General features: G+C 44.8%; 1 protein-coding gene across 3 annotated transcripts in view; it reads right to left on the reverse strand.

Moving 5' to 3' along the window:
- The window catches only part of HBS1L (HBS1 like translational GTPase), a 135,869-nt gene extending 117,828 nt beyond the window's left edge, over positions 1 to 18,041 (reverse strand). For 2 of the 3 annotated variants that reach the window (XM_040429178.1, XM_040429177.1), the window contains exons 1-2: positions 17,818 to 17,989; positions 3,865 to 3,930 (exon numbers count right to left, since the gene is read on the reverse strand). In XM_040429178.1, coding sequence (XP_040285112.1) covers positions 3,865 to 3,930; positions 17,818 to 17,860 — 109 coding nt within the window. In that variant the 5' untranslated portion in view covers positions 17,861 to 17,989. Of the gene's footprint in view, positions 1 to 3,864; positions 3,931 to 17,817 lie in introns of all 3 variants that reach the window. The other variant, XM_040429179.1, reaches the window with a different exon arrangement.
- Between the last annotated feature and the right edge of the window lie 670 nt (positions 18,042 to 18,711).

The raw sequence follows: 18,711 nt of genomic DNA on the forward strand, positions 1-18,711 counted from the left end.
TCTCATGTTGGCGTGTCCAGCACTGAGACCCTCGCTTACATCTATAAGCAGGAGTCTGAAGCGCTCAGCCACTTTTCCTCACTGCTGAGCGCAGTAGTGAAGACTGTCCCCTAGACCTATTGAGGCCATCTTCAGTACCACACTCAGCAGGGAAGAGAGACAGCGCTCGGCTGAGCGCTTCAGACTCATCATTATAGAGAATAACAAGGCGCTCAGATCTACACAGCAAGGCCACTTACCCCGCTAGTGACGATCGTGCGCCTCCTTCCTCACTTCAGAGCAGCGTGCCATAAGCTGCGGCAGCCCGCTCAAACTGACCAATAACTAAGCTCCTTACTGTAAGGAGCTTTGTGATTGGTTGTTTCAGGCAGCAGCAGCATCGCTGCGCTGCCTGTGCCGTTCACAGCGCTGATTAATGGCAGGGAAAAGCCTAAGGCGCATCGGTATGCCTTAGACATTTTCCAAGGAGTAAAATGGCCTGAACAGGCGTCTGACGCTTGTGCAGGCGTTATTGCGACCTCTGATGGTGACTGAACAGAGGCAAACTTATGCATTCTGAATAAAAAAGGATCCGCTCAGAATGCATTAAAGCAAAACTGATTCATTTCGGACCGCTTGTGAGAGCCCATGACGAATCTCAGAAATGGAAAGACAAAACGCTAGTGTGAAAGTAGCCTTCGGACGAACGATGCCAGTAGCAGCTCTTTCCTCCAATTGGGAAGGAACATTCCCTTCCCGATAATTGCCTGCTCCATCAGAGCAGGTTAATGTGCCTTTATTCTCCCAAACAGTCGTTCACTGCAGCAATAACAATACCCAGTCTGAGACGTACAAAGTTTATGCAGGTCAGCAAGTGATCAGATTTGATTTGAGTTGAATTTGGTTTGCCAATGAAGGCTGTGTTGACACTGTCCCGCGTTTAGCGTGTACATATGACGTATACCATACATCACTATATGGTTCCATAGTATCTATTTAACTTTTTTTTTTTTTTTGCCACCCCTGAAATTTTTCAAGAAAATGAAGTATTTCTCACAGAAAAGTATTGCAGTAACACATGTTTTGCTATACACATGTTTATTCCCTTTGTGTGTATTGGAACAAAAGCAAAGAAGGGAGGAAAAAATGCAAATTGGACATAATGTCACACCAAACTCCAAAAATGGGCTGGACAAAATTATTGTCACCCTTTCAAAATTGTGGATAAATAAGATTGTTTCAAGCATGTAAAGCTCCTTTAAACTCACCTGGGGCAAGTAACAGGTGTGGGCAATATAAAAATCACACATGAAAGCAGACAAAAAGGAAAGGAGAGGAGAGGAGAACTGTCTAAGGACTTGAGAACCAAAATTATGGAAAAATATCAACAATCTCAAGGTTACAAGTCCATCTCCAGAGATCTAGATTTGCCTTTGTCCACAGTGCGCAACATTATCAAAAAGTTTGCAACCCATGGCACTGTAGCTAATCTCCCTGGGCGTGGACGGAAGAGAAAAATGTATGAAAGGTGTCAACGCAGGATAGTCCGGGTAGTGGATAAGCAGCCCCAAACAAGTTCCAAAGATATTCAAGCTGTCCTACAGGCTCAGGGAGCATCAGTGTCAGTGCGAACTATCTGTCGACATTTAAATGAAATGAAACGCTATGGCAGGAGACCCAGGAGGACCCCACTGCTGACATAAGTGAACTTGAGTAAGCCAAAATCCTTCTGGGAAAACGTCTTGTGGACAGATGAGACCAAGATAGAGCTTTTTGGTGAAGCACATCATTCTACTGTTTACTGAAAACGGAATAAGGCATACAAAGAAAAGAACACATTACCTACAGTGAAATATGGTGGAGGTTCATTGATGTTTTGGGGTTGTTTTGCTGCCTCTGGCACTGGGTGCCTTGAATGTGTGCAAGGCATCATGAAATCTGAGGATTACTAACGGATTTTGGGTCGCACTGTAGAGTCCAGTGTCAGAAAGCTGGGTTTGAGTCCAAGATCTTGGGTCTTCCAGCAGGACAATGACCCCAAACATACGTCAAAAAGCACCCAGAAATGGATGGCAACAAAGCGCTGGAGAGTTCTGAAGAGGCCAGCAATGAGTCCAGATCTAAATCCCTTTGAACACCTGTGGAGAGATCTTAAAATTGCTGTTGGGAAAAGGCGCCCTTCCAATAAGAGACCTGGAGCAGTTTGCTAAGGAAGAGTGGTCCAAAATTCAGGATGAGAGGTGTCAGAAGCTTATTGATGGTTATAGAAAGCGACTGATTTCAGTTATTTTTTCCAAAGGGTGTGCAACAAAATATTAAGTTAAGGGTGCCAATAATTTTGTCCAGCCCATTTTTGGAGTTTGGTGTGACATTATGTCCAATTAGCTTTTTTTCCTCCTTTTTTTGGTTTTGTTTTCACCTTCACAGGGCACAGCACAAAGTCTATTTTTTTTATTGTAAATCTCCACTCCAGCTTTTTAGCCAAAAGGCTCTATGCGCTGAATTAGCCAGAGCCGAAAAGTGAGCTGCTAGCCTAATGGAATCTGCCGAGGCGTCCGCTAGGAAGTCAGCAGCTTTTTTAATCGTTAGAAGCCCCGCCAATATCTCTTCTCTGGGGCATTTATTCTTGATTCAGTCCTCCAACTCTGACAGCCAAATAATTAAAGAATGTGCAGTCAATGTAGAAGCATTAGAAGGTCTGAAAGAAGACGTGGAAGCTTCCCAGGCACCCTTCAAAAAGCCATCCGCTAGACACATTTTTTGTCTAAAGGATCTATTAGAGATCCCAAAGGATCTATTAGAGATGTTTTCTTGACCACCTTAGAAATGGCTACATCTATTTTAGGGGCTTTATTCCAGGAGGCAGAAACTTCTTCAGAAAAAGGATATTTTCTTTTTATATTTTTTGAAATATAAACCCTTTTATTAGGCCTTTCCCATTCTCCCTTAATTAATGCTGCCACATTTTTATGAACTGGGAAAGACCTATGGTGCCTGGTAGGGATGAGCGAATTTCATATTTTGAAATTCGTTTTCCGTTTGTGTTGTGGTATTTACTGAATTGCGTTATGGATTCCGTTACCACGGACCATAACGCAATTCCATGACGAAATGCATAACGGAATGCCTTTAGAGGCATTCCGTTATTCATTCCGTCATAATCGAAGTCTATGGCTTGCATAACGGATCCGTCCGGTTTTCGTTATGCTGGAGTTCTCTCGTGCCGCGTGTCAGCAGAATGGGGAACCACAGGTAAGGAGAAGCACCAGTACTACAGGCTCCCCTCCAAAGACAGGAAACCATACTGAAGTTGGAGGGGAGTCTCCGCCTTGTTGTACTTCAGGTTTCCTGGGGGCAGATCCTCTCTCTCGCGGTGCTGTTATGGGTGAGGGGAAAAAGTGCAGTATACTACGCTTTTACATAGTAACATAGTACATAAGGCCAAAAAAAGACATTTGTCCATCCAGTTCGGCCTGCTATCCTGCAAGTTGATCCAGAGGATGCTTTTGCATCCTTTTTTTTTCTTATAAGGTATATGTTAAGTGTGGGACAAAAAAAAGTGATGTGAGCACAGCCTGAGGGCTCATGCACACGACCGTATGTATTTTGCGGTCTCCAAAAAACGGATCCGCAAAAACTGCGGATGACGTCCGTGTGCAACAGCTGGCCCCTAATAGAACAGTACTATCCTTGTCCGTAATGCGGACAATAATAGGACATCATGCACACGGAGTAACATCCATTTTTTGCGGACCGATTGAAATAAGTGGTTCCGCATACAGTCCGCAAAAGTAACGGAACGGACACGGAAAGAAAATACATTCCTGTGCATGAGCCCCAAGTCACATGCCATAACCAAGAAACTTGTGAAAGGCTGATGCATACCTGTTGCTGGTGAGATACAGTAGTCATCCTCTACTGACTGTCCATACATGTCATCATCACAGAAATCTGTAACAAAGGAAAAAAATAAGGTCAGGCCAAATCCAGTAGAAAGTGCATGCTAAGTAGACAGTAACCTAACATACAAACTTTAAAGGGAACCTGTCACCTATTTTGAGCCTATAAAACTGTTAACATAGCAATGTGCAATAAAGTACCTTCATTCCTGCATGTGTCCTCTTTCTTTTATTCAACTTTTCATTCAGATGAAAAAGCAATTTTTCTGATATGCTAATTAAGCCTCAAGGTGCCCAGAGGGGCCTTATTCCTCTCCTCTAGTGCCCAGTTATTCACTGCACCGTCCTGCGCCTGTACAATACTCCTGCTCCAGGGGGCAACAGAGCTCTGATTACGTCACTGGGCTCGGCGCATGCCAGTGACACTATTGAGGCTGTTGCCCTCTGGAGCAGGAGTATCGTACAGGCGCAGGCACTCAGCAATACTGCGCCTGCGCGGGATTTCGGAGGCCAAGAGGGGAGGAAGCAAGGATGGTGCAGTGAATAAATTACATGAGGTAGTGGAGGGCGCGGCGCCGTTCGGCAAGGATGTAGGAGTACATTTATTTATGAGGAGGCGTGCTGGGCTTGGAAGAAAGGCAGGCTGGGCACTGCAGGGGAGCATTACTGGGCACTAGAGGAGAGGAATAATGCCCCTCTGGGCACCTTGAGGGTTAATTAGCATGTCAGAAAAATCGCTTTTTCATCTGAATGAAAAGTTGAATAAAAGAAAGAAGACACATGCAGGAATGAAGGTACTTTATTGCACATTGCTATGTTAACAGTATTATAGGCTCAAAATAGGTGACAGATTCCCTTTAACCGTTCCCTACAAATCATGGCCACGGTACCCTATAGGGCAGGGATGGCCAACCTGCAGTTCTCCAGCTGTTGTAAAACCATAACTCCCAGCATTTCCAGACTATCTATAGCTATTAACAGAGCTGTGGAGTCGGTAGATAAATGGTCCGACCCCGACTCCTCTGTATTTAATATGCAAATGTATTTTATACATTCCTTGAAGGAAAGAAAGGCAACATATGGTACATGTCATTACCACAGAACTACTGGCTAGGAAGCTGCTGCCTTCTCCTTTGTGTGCTGATCTTCTGCTGAAGATAGGGCAGTGGGAAGGGGCATTTATTGTAAAACATGATTTCCCTAGTAGAATCCCATAGTCATGTTTAAAGGTTAAGCTAACAATCTGAGTTTACAAGTTTTTATAGCCTTAGGCCTCTTTCACACTTGCGTTGTTGGGATCCGGCATGCACTTCCGTTGCCGGAGGTGCCTGCCGGATCCGGAAAAACGCAAGTGTACTGAAAGCATTTGAAGACGGAACCGTCTTCCAAATGCTTTCAGTGTTACTATGGCACCCAGGACGCTATTAAAGTCCTGGTTGCCATAGTAGGAGCGGGGAGCGGGGGAGCGGTATACTTACAGTCCGTGCGGCTCCCGGGGCGCTCCAGAATGACGTCAGAGCGCCCCATGCGCATGGATGACGTGATCACATGGATCACGTGATCCATGCGCTTGGGGCGCCCTGACGTCACTCTGGAGCGCCCGGGGAGCCGCACGGACGGTAAGTATACTGCTCCCCCGCTCCCCGCTACACTTTACCATGGCTGTCAGGACTTTAGCGTCCCGGCAGCCATGGTAACCACTCTGAAAAAGCTAAATGTCGGCTCCGGCAATGCGCCGAAACGACGGTTAGCTTAAGGCCGGATCCGGATCAATGCCTTCCAATGGGCATTAATTCCGGATCCGGCCTTGCGGCAAGTGTTCCGGATTTTTGGCCGGAGCAAAAAGCGCAGCATGCTGCGGTATTTTCTCCGGCCAACAAACGTTCCGTACCGGAACTGAAGACATCCTGATGCATCCTGAACGGATTACTCTCCATTCAGAATGCATTAGGATAATCCTGATCAGGATTCTTCCGGCATAGAGCCCCGACGACGGAACTCTATGCCGGAAGACAATAACGCAGGTGTGAAAGAGCCCTTAGCTGAATGACAGCAGTTTTTCAAATGGTTTACAGCTTCAATCTTGAACTATTGACTATCCATTCCCGTCACTTATACAAGTGTCTAGTCCTGCAAAAAACATATTTACTTAATCCGTTATCAGCGAGAGGCTAGGTTAACCATGGGCGTTCGTTCCCTGTAACAGCGTAACACAACACAATGGAAAGTATAAGTATATGCCGCTCCTTAACTGTGCGTTGCGTGCCATATAGTGAAGCATATGAAAAGCATGCTTCTCATGGTCACTTAACGTGTTCGCTTTGCGGTAACGTGACGCACTGCATGCATTGGCCTTTATTCTTACAGTAGAGAAGTACCGTATTTTTCGAAAAAGTGGGGGAAAAATAGCAATGTGTCTTATGGGGCGAATGCTGCGACCGTCCGGTGAATAGGCTGAGAGGGAGGAGGGGCAGGGGCCGGCATCTGTTTCTGTAATGGCAGCGGGGCCCGGTGCAGTCACTGTATTCTACTACACCGGGCCCCGCTCACAGTAGTATACGGTAATCATATCTAACTTGTGGGTATTGTTAAAGTATTCCAATCATCTTAAATCTAGCGCTGTACTACTTACTACTAACTTCTTGGCAGTCAGGAGGCCGGGTGGGCGCTCGTAGCGTAGCTCACTACGTCACGCGCCTGCTCTGCCCACTTTATGAATGAAGCAGGCACCGGGCCCCGCTGCCATTACAGAAACAGATGCCGGCCCCATTTACTACACAGGGTCACTGTTATGGGGGGGGATCTGTGGATGACACATAAGATAAGATGCTATATATGTGTCATCCACAGATGCCCCCACAATGATCCCCCATAACAGTGCCACCCACAGATGCCCCCATAACAGTGCCCTCCACAGACCACCATTAGTTCAAAACCCACCAAAAGCTCACCTTTTGGTTCAAATTTTTTTTTTCTTATTTTCCTCCTCAAAAACCTAGGTGCGTCTTATGGGCAGGTGCGTCTTATATGGTGAAAAATACGGTAATTAATTATAACTTTTTGTGAATTGGGACATTTAAACTTGCTTTTTTTTTTATTCCAATTTAAATCTAGTAGGAGTCGGAGTCAGTTCATTTTTTGCCGACTCCAGGTGCCCAAAATTGACTCCGACTCCACAGCCCTGGCTATTAGCCTGGGCATGGTGGGAGTTGTAGTTTTACAACAGCTGGAGAGCCGCAGGTTGGCCATGCCTGCTATAGGGGGTCATTCTCATGCTGCCAAGATGTAGCTTGGCAATGCAATAAAGCAAGTTCGCTCATCCCTAATCATGATGGTAGGAGGCCATGATGTCTGCATTGTGGAATAAACATGGAGAGCATGTTAAAATGTGTTATTTTTCACCTCAGTGTGCAGTGGTCCGCTCATTAAAGGGAGTCTGTCAGGTAGTTTTCACCAATCTAGCTACCAGCAATGGTCATCAGAACGTTGGACCAGCATGCTAACCATACCTTTCTGTAACAGTTGCGCCGCAATCTGCGCCAGAATTACGCCTAATATAGACGTATTTCTGGATCATAATTAACCCCCTAAATCTGTGAGCTAAGCTCCTGCCAAGCATAAATATGTCTTAGGTACAGGATCCAAACAGCACAACATATCCTCTGATACACACAACGTCTCTTTCAGGGAAAGCCTTGTATATTTCAGCAAGAGAATGCTAAACCACATAATGCATCATCACACCACCATGGCTTTACAGAACAAGAGTCCAGTATTTGACTGGCAGTCCAGACCTTTCACCAGTAGAAAACATTTAGTGCATTATGAAACTAAAAATCTGGCAAAGAAGAACCAGGACTGTTGAGTAGCTAGAAGCCTACATCAGACAAGAATGGGACAACAATCTTCTCCCAAACTCCAGCAATTGGTCTCCTCACTTCCCAGACATTTAAAGGGACACTGACAGGCCCAATTAGCATATTTAGGCATATATATGTCAGTACAGGTCTTATAAAGTCTATTAAAATCATCTAAGTATCCCCCCTGTCCACCTTATAAATACCGAAATATTAAGTTTTATAACCTGCTTGTCCGGTCACCAATCTGCCCAAGGGGCGGCGTTTAATCTCAAAATGCGCCCAGCCAGCCTCTCCCAACTGCCGTCTGCAGCCCCGCCCAGCTCATCAATATTCACTTCGCTGGGCGGCGGCTACAACTCTCCCGACTCAAGATTCTGCGCACAGCCCATTCGATCCTCTAGGCACGTCCTCCGTCCAATCTTCAGCGCATGCGCCGGGCCGGGGTCACATCGCGCCTGCGTACAGAGCGCTGCAGCCCCTGCTTTATGCGCATGCGCCGGGCACTTGAGACGGGAGAGTTGTAGCCGCCGCCCAGCGAAGTGAATATTGATGAGCTAGGCGGGGCTGCAGACGGCAGTTGGGAGCGGCTGGCTGGGCGCATTTTCAGATGAAACGCCGCCCCTTGGGCAGATTGGTGACCGGACAAGCAGGTTATAAAACTTAATATTTCGGTATTTATAAGGTGGACAGGGGGGATACTTAGATGATTTTAATAGACTTTATAAGACCTGTACTGACATATATATGCCTAAATATGCTAATTGGGCCTGTCGGTGTCCCTTTAAAGATTGTTGTTAAAAGAAGGATTGCTACACAATGGTAGATATGGCCCTGTACCAACTTTCTTGAGATGTGTTGCTGCCATCAAGTTCTAAATTAGTTATTTTTTTCAGGAAATGGTAAAATGTCTCACTTTCAACATCTGATATGTGTTCTATGATCTACTGTGAATAAAATATGGTCTATGAGATTTGTAAATCCTTTTACATAGTGTCCCAACTTTGTTGGACTCGGGGTTGCATTTTTTTAGTGACAACATTTTAGGGTACTTACTAAAGGGGTATTCCGGTTGGTACAAGTTATCCTCTATCCACAGGATATCCTCTATCCAGAGGATTCACCATCAATCACAAGAACGGGGGCCCTGTACCCGCCCTGAAATGAACGGAGCGGCCGGTCACTCTATTCATTTCTATGGGAGTTCCAGAGATAACCAAGTACAGCGCTCGGCTATCTCCAGACCCCCACCAATCTTAAAGCTATCCCCTATCCACAGGATAGGGGATAACTTGTACCAACCGGAATACCCCTTTAACTTTTATTACGTGCGCCCTAACTAGCTTATTACTGTCATTCTATGGGTCAGTACAATTAAAGGGAACCTGTCATCTGGATTTTGGGTATAGAGCTGAGGACATGGGTTGCTAGATGGCCACTAGCAGTGCTAGCAGATGGCCACTAGTCTAGCACATCCGCAATACCCAGTCCCTATAGCTCTGTGTGCTTTTATTGTGTATAAAAAACGATTTGATACATATGCAAATTAACCTGAGATGAGTCAGAGCTTGAAAATATGACTTCTCTGGTCACACAAGTAAGATATGACTCTTATGTTAATTTGCATATGTATCAAATCGGTTTTTTGGCACAATTAAAGCACACAGAGCTATGGGGACTGGGTATTGCGGATGTGCTAGTGGCCATTTAGCAACCCGTGTCCTCAGCTCTATACACAAAATCCCAGTGACAGGTTCCCTTTAAAGGGATACCAAATATGTGTAGTTTTTTACTACTTTTGCATGATAACAGCTCGTCTTGTTATGTTGCCGCCAGAATTCATTCATTTTTGTGCTGCTGTAGCTTGTTTTCTGTTGGGCGAGATGTAGCTTTCATTGATGCCATTTTTGGGGGTGTATAGGAATTTTTTACATTTATTATTTTGGGGTGTGGGTAAATAGAAAAAAAAATATTCTTTTGAGTTTTTTTACGTTGTTCATGGGCTGGTTTAAATAACATATTATCTGTATTATACAGGTTCCGGCAAACACTGTGATATGTGTGCAGGTGTGTTTTAACCTTTATTGAAAAAAATATTTTTTTTCCTCTCCCACTATGGGAAATCACTTTCATATTGCATCAGTATACCTCGTATACCAATGCACTATAGCCTAAGACTGTTAGGCTCAGTTCACACCTGAGCGTTCTGAAAGGAGCGCTCTGTATGCGCGATTGTACGGGCGTTTACAAGCGCGCATACAGAGACAAGCGTACACACAGTGTCGCGCGTTCCCGAAAGTCTATGTACGGGAACGCGCGACAAGCGCCCAAAAAAACGCTCCTGTACTTGTGTGAGCGTCGGGCGTTTTACAGCGCGATCGTACGCGCTGTAAAACGCCCAGGTGAGAACCATTCCCATAGGGAAGCATTGGTTTCTCCTTGTTGAGCGTTTTACAGCGCGTAGGAACGCGCTGTAAAACGCTCAGGTGTGAACTGAGCCTAAGGGCTCACTCACATGACTGTATTTGTGTGTCCGCATCAGTTCTGCAATTTTGCGGAACAGATGCGGACCCATTCATTTCAATGGGGCCGCAAAAGATGCGGACAGCACACCGTGCGCTGTACGCATCCGTACTTCCATTCTGTGGACCAACAAAAAAGATAGAGCATGTCCTATCATTTTCCGCACTTGCAGACAAGAACAGGCATTTCTATCATAGGGCTGGCCATTCTGCGGAACGCACACGGCAAGTATCCGTGTTTTGCGGACGGCAAAATACATACAGTTGTCTGAATGAGCCTTAACAGTGATAGGCACTCATGTCAGCTGCACAGTGTAATAGACATACAGTCATGTTAGGCCCCTGGCTGCCATGGCCAACGATGGCAGAGAGAGGTCTCTTCCACTGACTACCTACAGTGCCTTGCAAATGTATTCACCCACCCTTGACTTTTTTCGTGTTTTGTTACATTACAGCCTTAGGCTGAATGCACATTCCCCGTGGAACACGGACGTGAGCGGTCCGTGGTATCCCGGCCTGGCATCCTGCTGACAGAAGGAGCGCACGGTGTCATTGGTTGCTATGATGCCGTGCGCTTCATGCCGCCACTGCGCTACAGTAATACACTCGTACAGTTCATACCAGTGTATTACTGTAGTGCAGCGGCGGCATGAAGCGCACGGCATCATAGCAACCAATGACACCGTGCGCTCCTTCTGTCAGCAGGATGCCAGGCCGGGATACCACGGACCGCTCATGTCTGTGTTCCACGGCCGTGTGCATTCGGCATTAAAGGGAACCTGTCATGTGGATATTTGATTATAATCTAACTAATTATATACAATCATTAACTACTAAAAAGTGCCTTAGATGTATTCACTTACTGGTGTGACAGATGGTTATCTCATAATATACACACAAATGAGCTAATTAGCTGATTTGAGTCCAGCGTGATGTCATTGAGTCCAGCGTATATTTAATTAACAGCTATAGCCACTCCCCTGCCCACCTGCTGCTGATTCATATGGAAAATAACTGTCAATCAGCAGCAGGTGGGCGGGAAGAGTCAGGAGCTCATGAATATTCAGGACTCATCATTATCAGCTGGAGCTATTCAATACAAGATGTTGGCAGATTGACTGGGTCAATTAAAGAAAGTGACCCAGCATTGTGCTAAGAGAATCAGTCACTTATTTATGTTGCCCTTAGTTAGAACACCATAAAACTGGTGACAGGTTCCCTTTAAGGTCAATGTCTTGTTAATCTGAATTTTATGTGATGGATCAGAACACAATAGTCTAAGTTAGTGAAGTGAAATGAGAAAAATACATAAATAAAACTATTGTTTAGAAATAGAAAACAGAAAATTGGCATGTGCGTATGTATTCACCCCCTTTGTTAGGGAGCCTATAAAAAGCTCTGGTTCAACCAACTACCTTCAGAAGTCACATAATTAGTGAAATGATGTCCACCTGTGTGCAATCTAAGTGTCACATGATCTGTCATTACATATACACACCTTTTTTTAAAGGCCCCAGAGGCTGCAACACGTAAGCAAGAGGCATCACTAACCAAACACTGCCATGGAGACCAAGGAACTCTCCAAACAAGTAAGGGACAATGTTGTTGAGAAGTACAACTCAGGGTTAGGTTATAAAAAAAATATCCAAATCCTTGATGATCCCCAGGAGCACCATCAAATCCATTATAACCAAATGGAAAAAACATGGTACAACAGCAAACCTGCCAAGAGACGGCCCCCACCAAAACTCACGGACCGGGCAAGGAGGGCATTAATCAGAGAGGCAGTACAGAGACCTAAGGTAACCCTAGAGGAGCTGCAGAGTTCCACAGCAGAGACTGGAGTACCTGTACAACAGGCAGCGTACCGCACATGCACTAGAAGAGCGCGATCACGGCATCATGTCCATCTAATTGTAGAGGAGGGGTAAGGGGCGGGCTTAGCTTGACTTGAAGCAAGGAGGCAGCTGCCCCCTTGACTTCAAGCCTGACTCGGAGACAGCACCAACCGACATTAAAACAGCGTTTTTAAAAAGTATGAAGAAACACAAAGAAAAAATAAAAACTTGATTAGCAACACACTGAGGGATACTGTAAGGTACTGTGGTCGGTTTAATATGCGTTTTGCAGGTGACAGGTTCCCTTTAACCCATTTAGGACACAGCCTTATTTCACCTTAAAAAATTTTTTTATTTTTGCAAATCTGACCAGTGTCACTTTAAGTGGTGATAACTTTAAAACGCTTTGACTTATCCAGGCCATTCTGAGATAGTTTTTTCGTCACATATTGTACTTCATGACACTGGTAAAATGGAGTCCAAAAATTTTTTATTTATAAAAAAAATACCAAATTTACTAAAAATGTGTAAAAAATTGCAAATTTCCAAGTTTCAATTTCTCTACTTCTATAACACATAGTAATACCTCCAAAAAAAGTTATTACTTTACATTCCCCATATGTCTACTTCATGTTTGGATCATTTTGGGAATGATATTTTATTTTTTGGGGATGTTACAAGGCTTAGAAGTTTAGAAGCAAATCTTGACATTTTTTTGAAATTTTCAAAAACCCAATTTTTAGGGACCAGTTCAGGTCTGAAGTCACTTTGCGAGGCTTACATAATAGAAACCACCCAAAAATGACCCCATCTAAGAAACTACACCCCTTAAGGTATTCAAAACAGATTTTACAAACGTCGTTAACCCTTTAGGTGTTCCACAAGAGTTATTGGCAAATGGAGATGAAATTTCAGAATTTAAATTTTTTGGCAAATTTTCCATTTTTTCAAGTAACAAAGCAAGGGTTAACAGCCAAACAGAACTCAATATTTATGGCCCTGATTCTGTAGTTTACAGAAACACCCCATATGTGGTCGTAAACTGCTGTACGGGCACACGGCAGGGCGCAGAAGGAAAGGAATGCCATACGGTTTTTGGAAGGCAGATTTTGCTGGACTGGTTTTTTTGTCCCATTTGAAGCCCCCCTGATGCACCCCTAGAGTAGAAACTCCAAAAAAGTGACCCCATTTTAGTAACTACGGGATAGGGTGGCAGTATTGTTGGTACTAGTTTAGGGTACATATGATTTTTGGTTGCTCTATATTACACTTTTTGTGAGGCAAGGTAACAAGAAATAGCTGTTTTGGCACAGTTTTTATTTTTTGTTATTTACAACATTCATCTGACAGGTTAGATCATGTGGTATTTTTTTAGACCAGGTTGTCACGGACGCGGCGATACCTAATATGTATACTTTTTATTTTATTTATGTAAGTTTTACACAATGATTTAATTTTTGAAGCAAAAAAAAAATCATGTTTTAGTGTTTCCATAGTCTGAGAGCCATAATTTTTTCAGTTTTTGGGCGATTACCTTGAGTAGGGTATGATTTTTGCGAGATGGGATGACGGTTTGATTGGCACTATTTTGGAGTGCGTGTGACTTTTTGATCACTTGCTATTACACTTTTTGTGATGTAAGGTGACAAAAAATTGTTTATTTAGCACAGTTTTTAGTTTTTAAGGTGTTCATCTGAGGGGTTAGGTCATGTGATATTTTTATAGAGCCGGTCGATACGGACACGGTGATACCCAATATGTATACTTTTTATTTTATTTATGTAAGTTTTACACAATAACAGCTTTTTTAAAACAAAAAAAGATGTTTTAGTGTCTCCATATTCTGAGCCGTATTTTTTATTTTTTTTTGGGCGATTGTCTCAGGTAGGAGCTCATTTTTTGCGGGATGAAGTGACGGTTAGATTGGTACTATTTTGGTGGGCAAACGCCTTTTTGATCGCTTGCTGTTGTACTTTTTGTGATGTAAGGTGACAAAAAAAATGGTTTATTTAGCACAGTTTTTATTTTTTATGGTGTTCATCTGAGGGGTTAGGTCATGTGATATGTTTATAGAGCCGGTCGATACCCCCTTTTTTTTTTACTTTATTTGGGGAAAATGACATTTTTGTTTATTTTTACTTTAAACTTTTAATTTTTTTGGGGGGGAAACTTTATTTTTTGAACTTTTTTTTTCCCTTTATTTTTTTGTCCCACTTTGGGACTTAAACTTTTGGGGGTCTAATCCCTTTACAATGCATTCCAATACTTCTGTATTGGAATGCATTGGCTGTATGAGTAATACAGTGAGTATTACTCATGCAGCTTCCGGCCTGTGATATCCAGGGGGCTGGATCTCACACAGGCTCGTCACCGGAAGGCAGCGCGATGCCTTTCTTAGGCTTCGCGCTGCCTTCCATGCCATCGGGTCCCCCCTACAGCCGCATAGGGACCCGATGGCACTGCCGATCACCGCCGCAAACCGCAGGTCTGAATTGATGTGCGGTTTGCGGCGATCGCCGACACGGGGGGGGGGTAGTCACGGGACCCCCCCGCGCATTTAGGCAAGGTGCCTGCTCAATGATTTGAGCAGGCACCGGGTTCCGATCACCGCCTGCCGGGTGGCGGTGATCAGAAATACACATGACGTACCGGTACGTCATGTGTCCTTAAGTACCAGGACAACATGCTGTACCGGTACGTCATGTGTCCTGAAGAGGTTAAAGATTGCTGTTCACAAGCGCAAACCATCCAACTTGAAGGAGCTGGAGCAGTTTTGCAAGGAGGAATGGGCAAAAATCCCAGTGGTAAGATGTGGCAAGCTCATAAAGACTTATCTGAAGCGACTTGGAGCTGTGATTGCCTCAAAAGGTGGCTCTACAAAGTATTGACTTTAGGGGGGTGAATAGTTATGCACATTGACCTTTTCTGTTATTTTGTCCTATTTGTTGTTTACTTCACAATAAAATAAAAAACATTTTCAAAAGTTGTGGGCATGTTCTGTAAATTAAATGATACAAATCCTCAAACAATCCATGTTAGAGTCCATTCACACATCCGTGTGTGTTTTGCGGATCCGCAAAACACAGAAATCGGCAATGTGCGTTCTGCATTTTGCGGACCGCACATCGCCGGCACTAATAGAATATGCCTATTCTTGTCCGCTATTGCGGACAAGAATAGGACATGTTCTATTTTTTTCGGAATCGGAATTGCGGACCTGAAAGTGCAGGTCCGTAGAAATGAATGGGTCCGCAATTCCGTTCCGCATAATGCGGAACGAAATTGTGGACGTGTGAATGGGGCCTTAATTCCAGGTTGTGAAACACCAAAATACAAAAAAAGTCAAGGGGGGTGAATACTTTTGCAAGGCACTGTAGATGCCATGGCTGCTATTGACCGTGGCATCTAGAGCGTTTTAACTCTGTGTTAACTCTGATGCCAACAGTTACAGCAGGAGCCCAGGTTCAGTTAGTGCTGGACTCCCGTGTTGGTCCAGAGCGCTGTACCAGCGCAGCCTGTAAGGGGTCTGATGAACTGACTAGACAGGCTGCACTTAGCCCAAAGAAAGTCTCATGCGTAGAAAAAAATCATGAGTAAGGCCTCATGCACACAACGGTTTCTGTGGTCCGCATCCGAGCCGCATTTTTGGCGGCTCGGGTGCGGACCCATTCACTTCAATGGGACCGCAAAAGATGCAGACAGCACTCCATGTGCTGTCCGCATCCGTTGCTCTGCAAATAAAATATAGCATGTCCTATTCTTGTCCGTTTTGCGGACAAGAATAGGCATTTCTACAATGGGCCGCCCGTTCTGTTCCGCAAATTGCGGAAGGCACACAGACGGCTTCAGTCGTGTGCATGAGGCTTTAGATTGCCTTATTGTGACTTCTGGTGCTTTGATTGCCTGAAAAAGTCTCTGTCCTGCCTCGATTCTCTCAAATCGAATGACACAAAATTCGGGTTTGGTAGTATCAGAACGTTTTGAAAATTTTCATATTGGAAGATGTTTTTTAATGCATTCTTCTGTGACTGTCAGAAAAGGGGGGCGACTGACTTCTGGGCACAAAGTGGGGGTGACCTACGCCAGGTACTAACATTGTGTAGCTCTGCACAGGCAGCGCTAAGACCCCAAACTATCGCATCACCAGGGATTTGTGAAAATGCTCTATTAGGTTTGAGCCAAATTCGGGGCACTCAGTAATATTTGGGTCAGTTTTTATACGAGTCATATATGTCCTTTCGCAACACAGGGACTAGTTTACACTTGGAAATTGTCGCTTGCTTTCAGAAAAAAAAAAATAATAATAATATTTTAAAAAAAATCAGTGTATTGCTAAGGTTACTTTCACACCAGCCGTCAAGGATCAGCAAAAACGCTTCCGTTACTGATAATACAACCGTCTGCATCCGTTATGAACGGATGCGGTTGTATTATCTGTAACATTGCCAAGACGGATCCGTCATAGACTCCATTGCGTCAGAGAAAACGGATCCATCCTCATTGACGTACATTGTGAGTCATGATGGATCCGTCTTGCTCCACACTACATCGCGGACAGAAAAAAGCTACTTTCAGCGTTTTTTCTGTCCGCAACGGGGATGCAACCAAACGGAACAGGATGCTTTCTGGTGCATTCCGTTTCGTTCAGTTTTGTCCCCATTGACAATGAACGGAGACAAAACTGAAGCGTTTCCCCCCCCACTATTGAGATCCTATGATGGAGCTCTACAGCGGAAAGTGAAAGCACAAATGTGAACGTAGCCTAACAGGAACCAATCACATTACCACAAAATCCTGGACAACCTCTTTAAGGAGTTGAATATTATCAGCCTATCTTTAAAGGGGTTCTGCACTTTCATTTAACTGATGATCTATCCTCTGGATAGATCATCAGCTTCTGATCGGCGGGGGTCCAACACCCGGGACCCCCGCCGATCAGCTGTTTAAGAAAGCAGCGCCGCGGTCTTCTCACGGTTTACCGCCGGGCCACTGACGTCACCACTAGTATCAACTAGTGTGGGCGCAGCTAAGGTCCATTCAAGTGAACAGAGCTTAGCCCCGCCCACGCTAGTTGATACTAGTCGTGACGTCACTGGGCCGGTGGTAAACAGTGAGAAGGCCGCGGCGCTGCTGGAGCGCCGCTGCCTTCTCAAACAGCTGATCGGCGGGGGTCCCGGGTGTCGGACCCCCGCCGATCAGAAGCTGATCTATCCAGAGGATAGATCATCAGTTTAAACAAAGTGCAGAACCCCTTTAAGAGAGGTGGTCCCTGATCTGTGGTGGTGTGACTCCCAGCACCCCGGCCGATCACTCCTCCTCGCCCTATACCTCCGGCACTCCAGCTGTGGTAAAACTACGACTCCCAAGATGCACACTTGCTTGGCTGTTCTCAGCACTCCATAGAAATGAATGGAGCATGCTGGGAGTTATAGTTTCACCACTGCCAGAAGACCACTGTCAATCACACTGTACACTACAGCTAACAATAGCGTGACTACAACATAATGACTGATACACCTTGTGAATAAATGAGGGCGTCCAACATGTACGTGTATAGAAGAGGGAGAAGCCCTGGCAGCCACCAGTACGGGCACACAGCTGTGCCCAGCCTCTACACCCAGGAGCATATGGACAGGAGGGCCTCTGAAAACACGGACAGCGAGATCTTATCACTATTGCCTTAGGCTCCTCCCACTTAAGGGCCACTGGCTCAGTCTCTCACCGTCATCATAGTTGTACCCGCGCACATTGCGGTGCCTGGCCATGACGGGTGCCTCTGTCCTGCTTTGGTACCCTCACCACCTGCACATTTTCTGCCTCTACCGCGCCGGCGCCTATGATACCGCAGCCAACGTCACCACATGAATCCGCCGCGCCCATCACTAGAGGCCGCGATGTTATCGAAACATTCTCTAGCGTTTGTCTTCTGCACCAACCTATTACGATAATGTTGTAGCCATTTTGTCGAAGACCACTGTTTGTGTTATTTCCCACTTGGCCCAACGGAAACCGAGGAGATGGCAAGTGGATTTGTCAGGGACACGTAGAAGCACGTTTTGAACCAACTTTATGAAAAGAACAGTGGTTTCTGGTCAATGATAGCATCCGGGCACATGAGGCTGGAATCACACAGGCAGTTTTTGATGCAGTTTTAAGGACTTCTACTTCTGGTTTAGGCTTAAAAATATTTTTGTGTGAGTTAATCTTGCAAGAAACAGTTCATTTTCTGCCTAGAGCACATTAAAGAAGAGCTCTTTTGGACCATTTTTTATTGCTTCAGTGCATGTAAAAAAAAAAAAAAAAGGAAAACTGATTTAGGCTAAATGCACATGACCATCTGTGTTTTGCGGTCCCCCCAAAAAAACGGATGACATCCATATGCCATTCGTTTTTTTGTTTTTTTTTGCGGATCCATTGTAACAATGCCTAAAACGGACAAGAATAGGACATGCTCTATTTTTTTGGTGGGGCTACGGAACGGACATACTGATGCGGACAGCACACGTGTGCTGTCCACATTTTTTGCGGATCCATTGAAATGAATGGGTCCGCATCCTATCCGCAAAAAAAAAGGAACGGACACAGAAACAAACGTTCATGTGCATGTAGCCTTATC

The sequence above is a fragment of the Bufo bufo genome, chromosome 4 (assembly GCF_905171765.1).
Source record: "Bufo bufo chromosome 4, aBufBuf1.1, whole genome shotgun sequence".
NCBI lineage: Eukaryota > Metazoa > Chordata > Amphibia > Anura > Bufonidae > Bufo > Bufo bufo.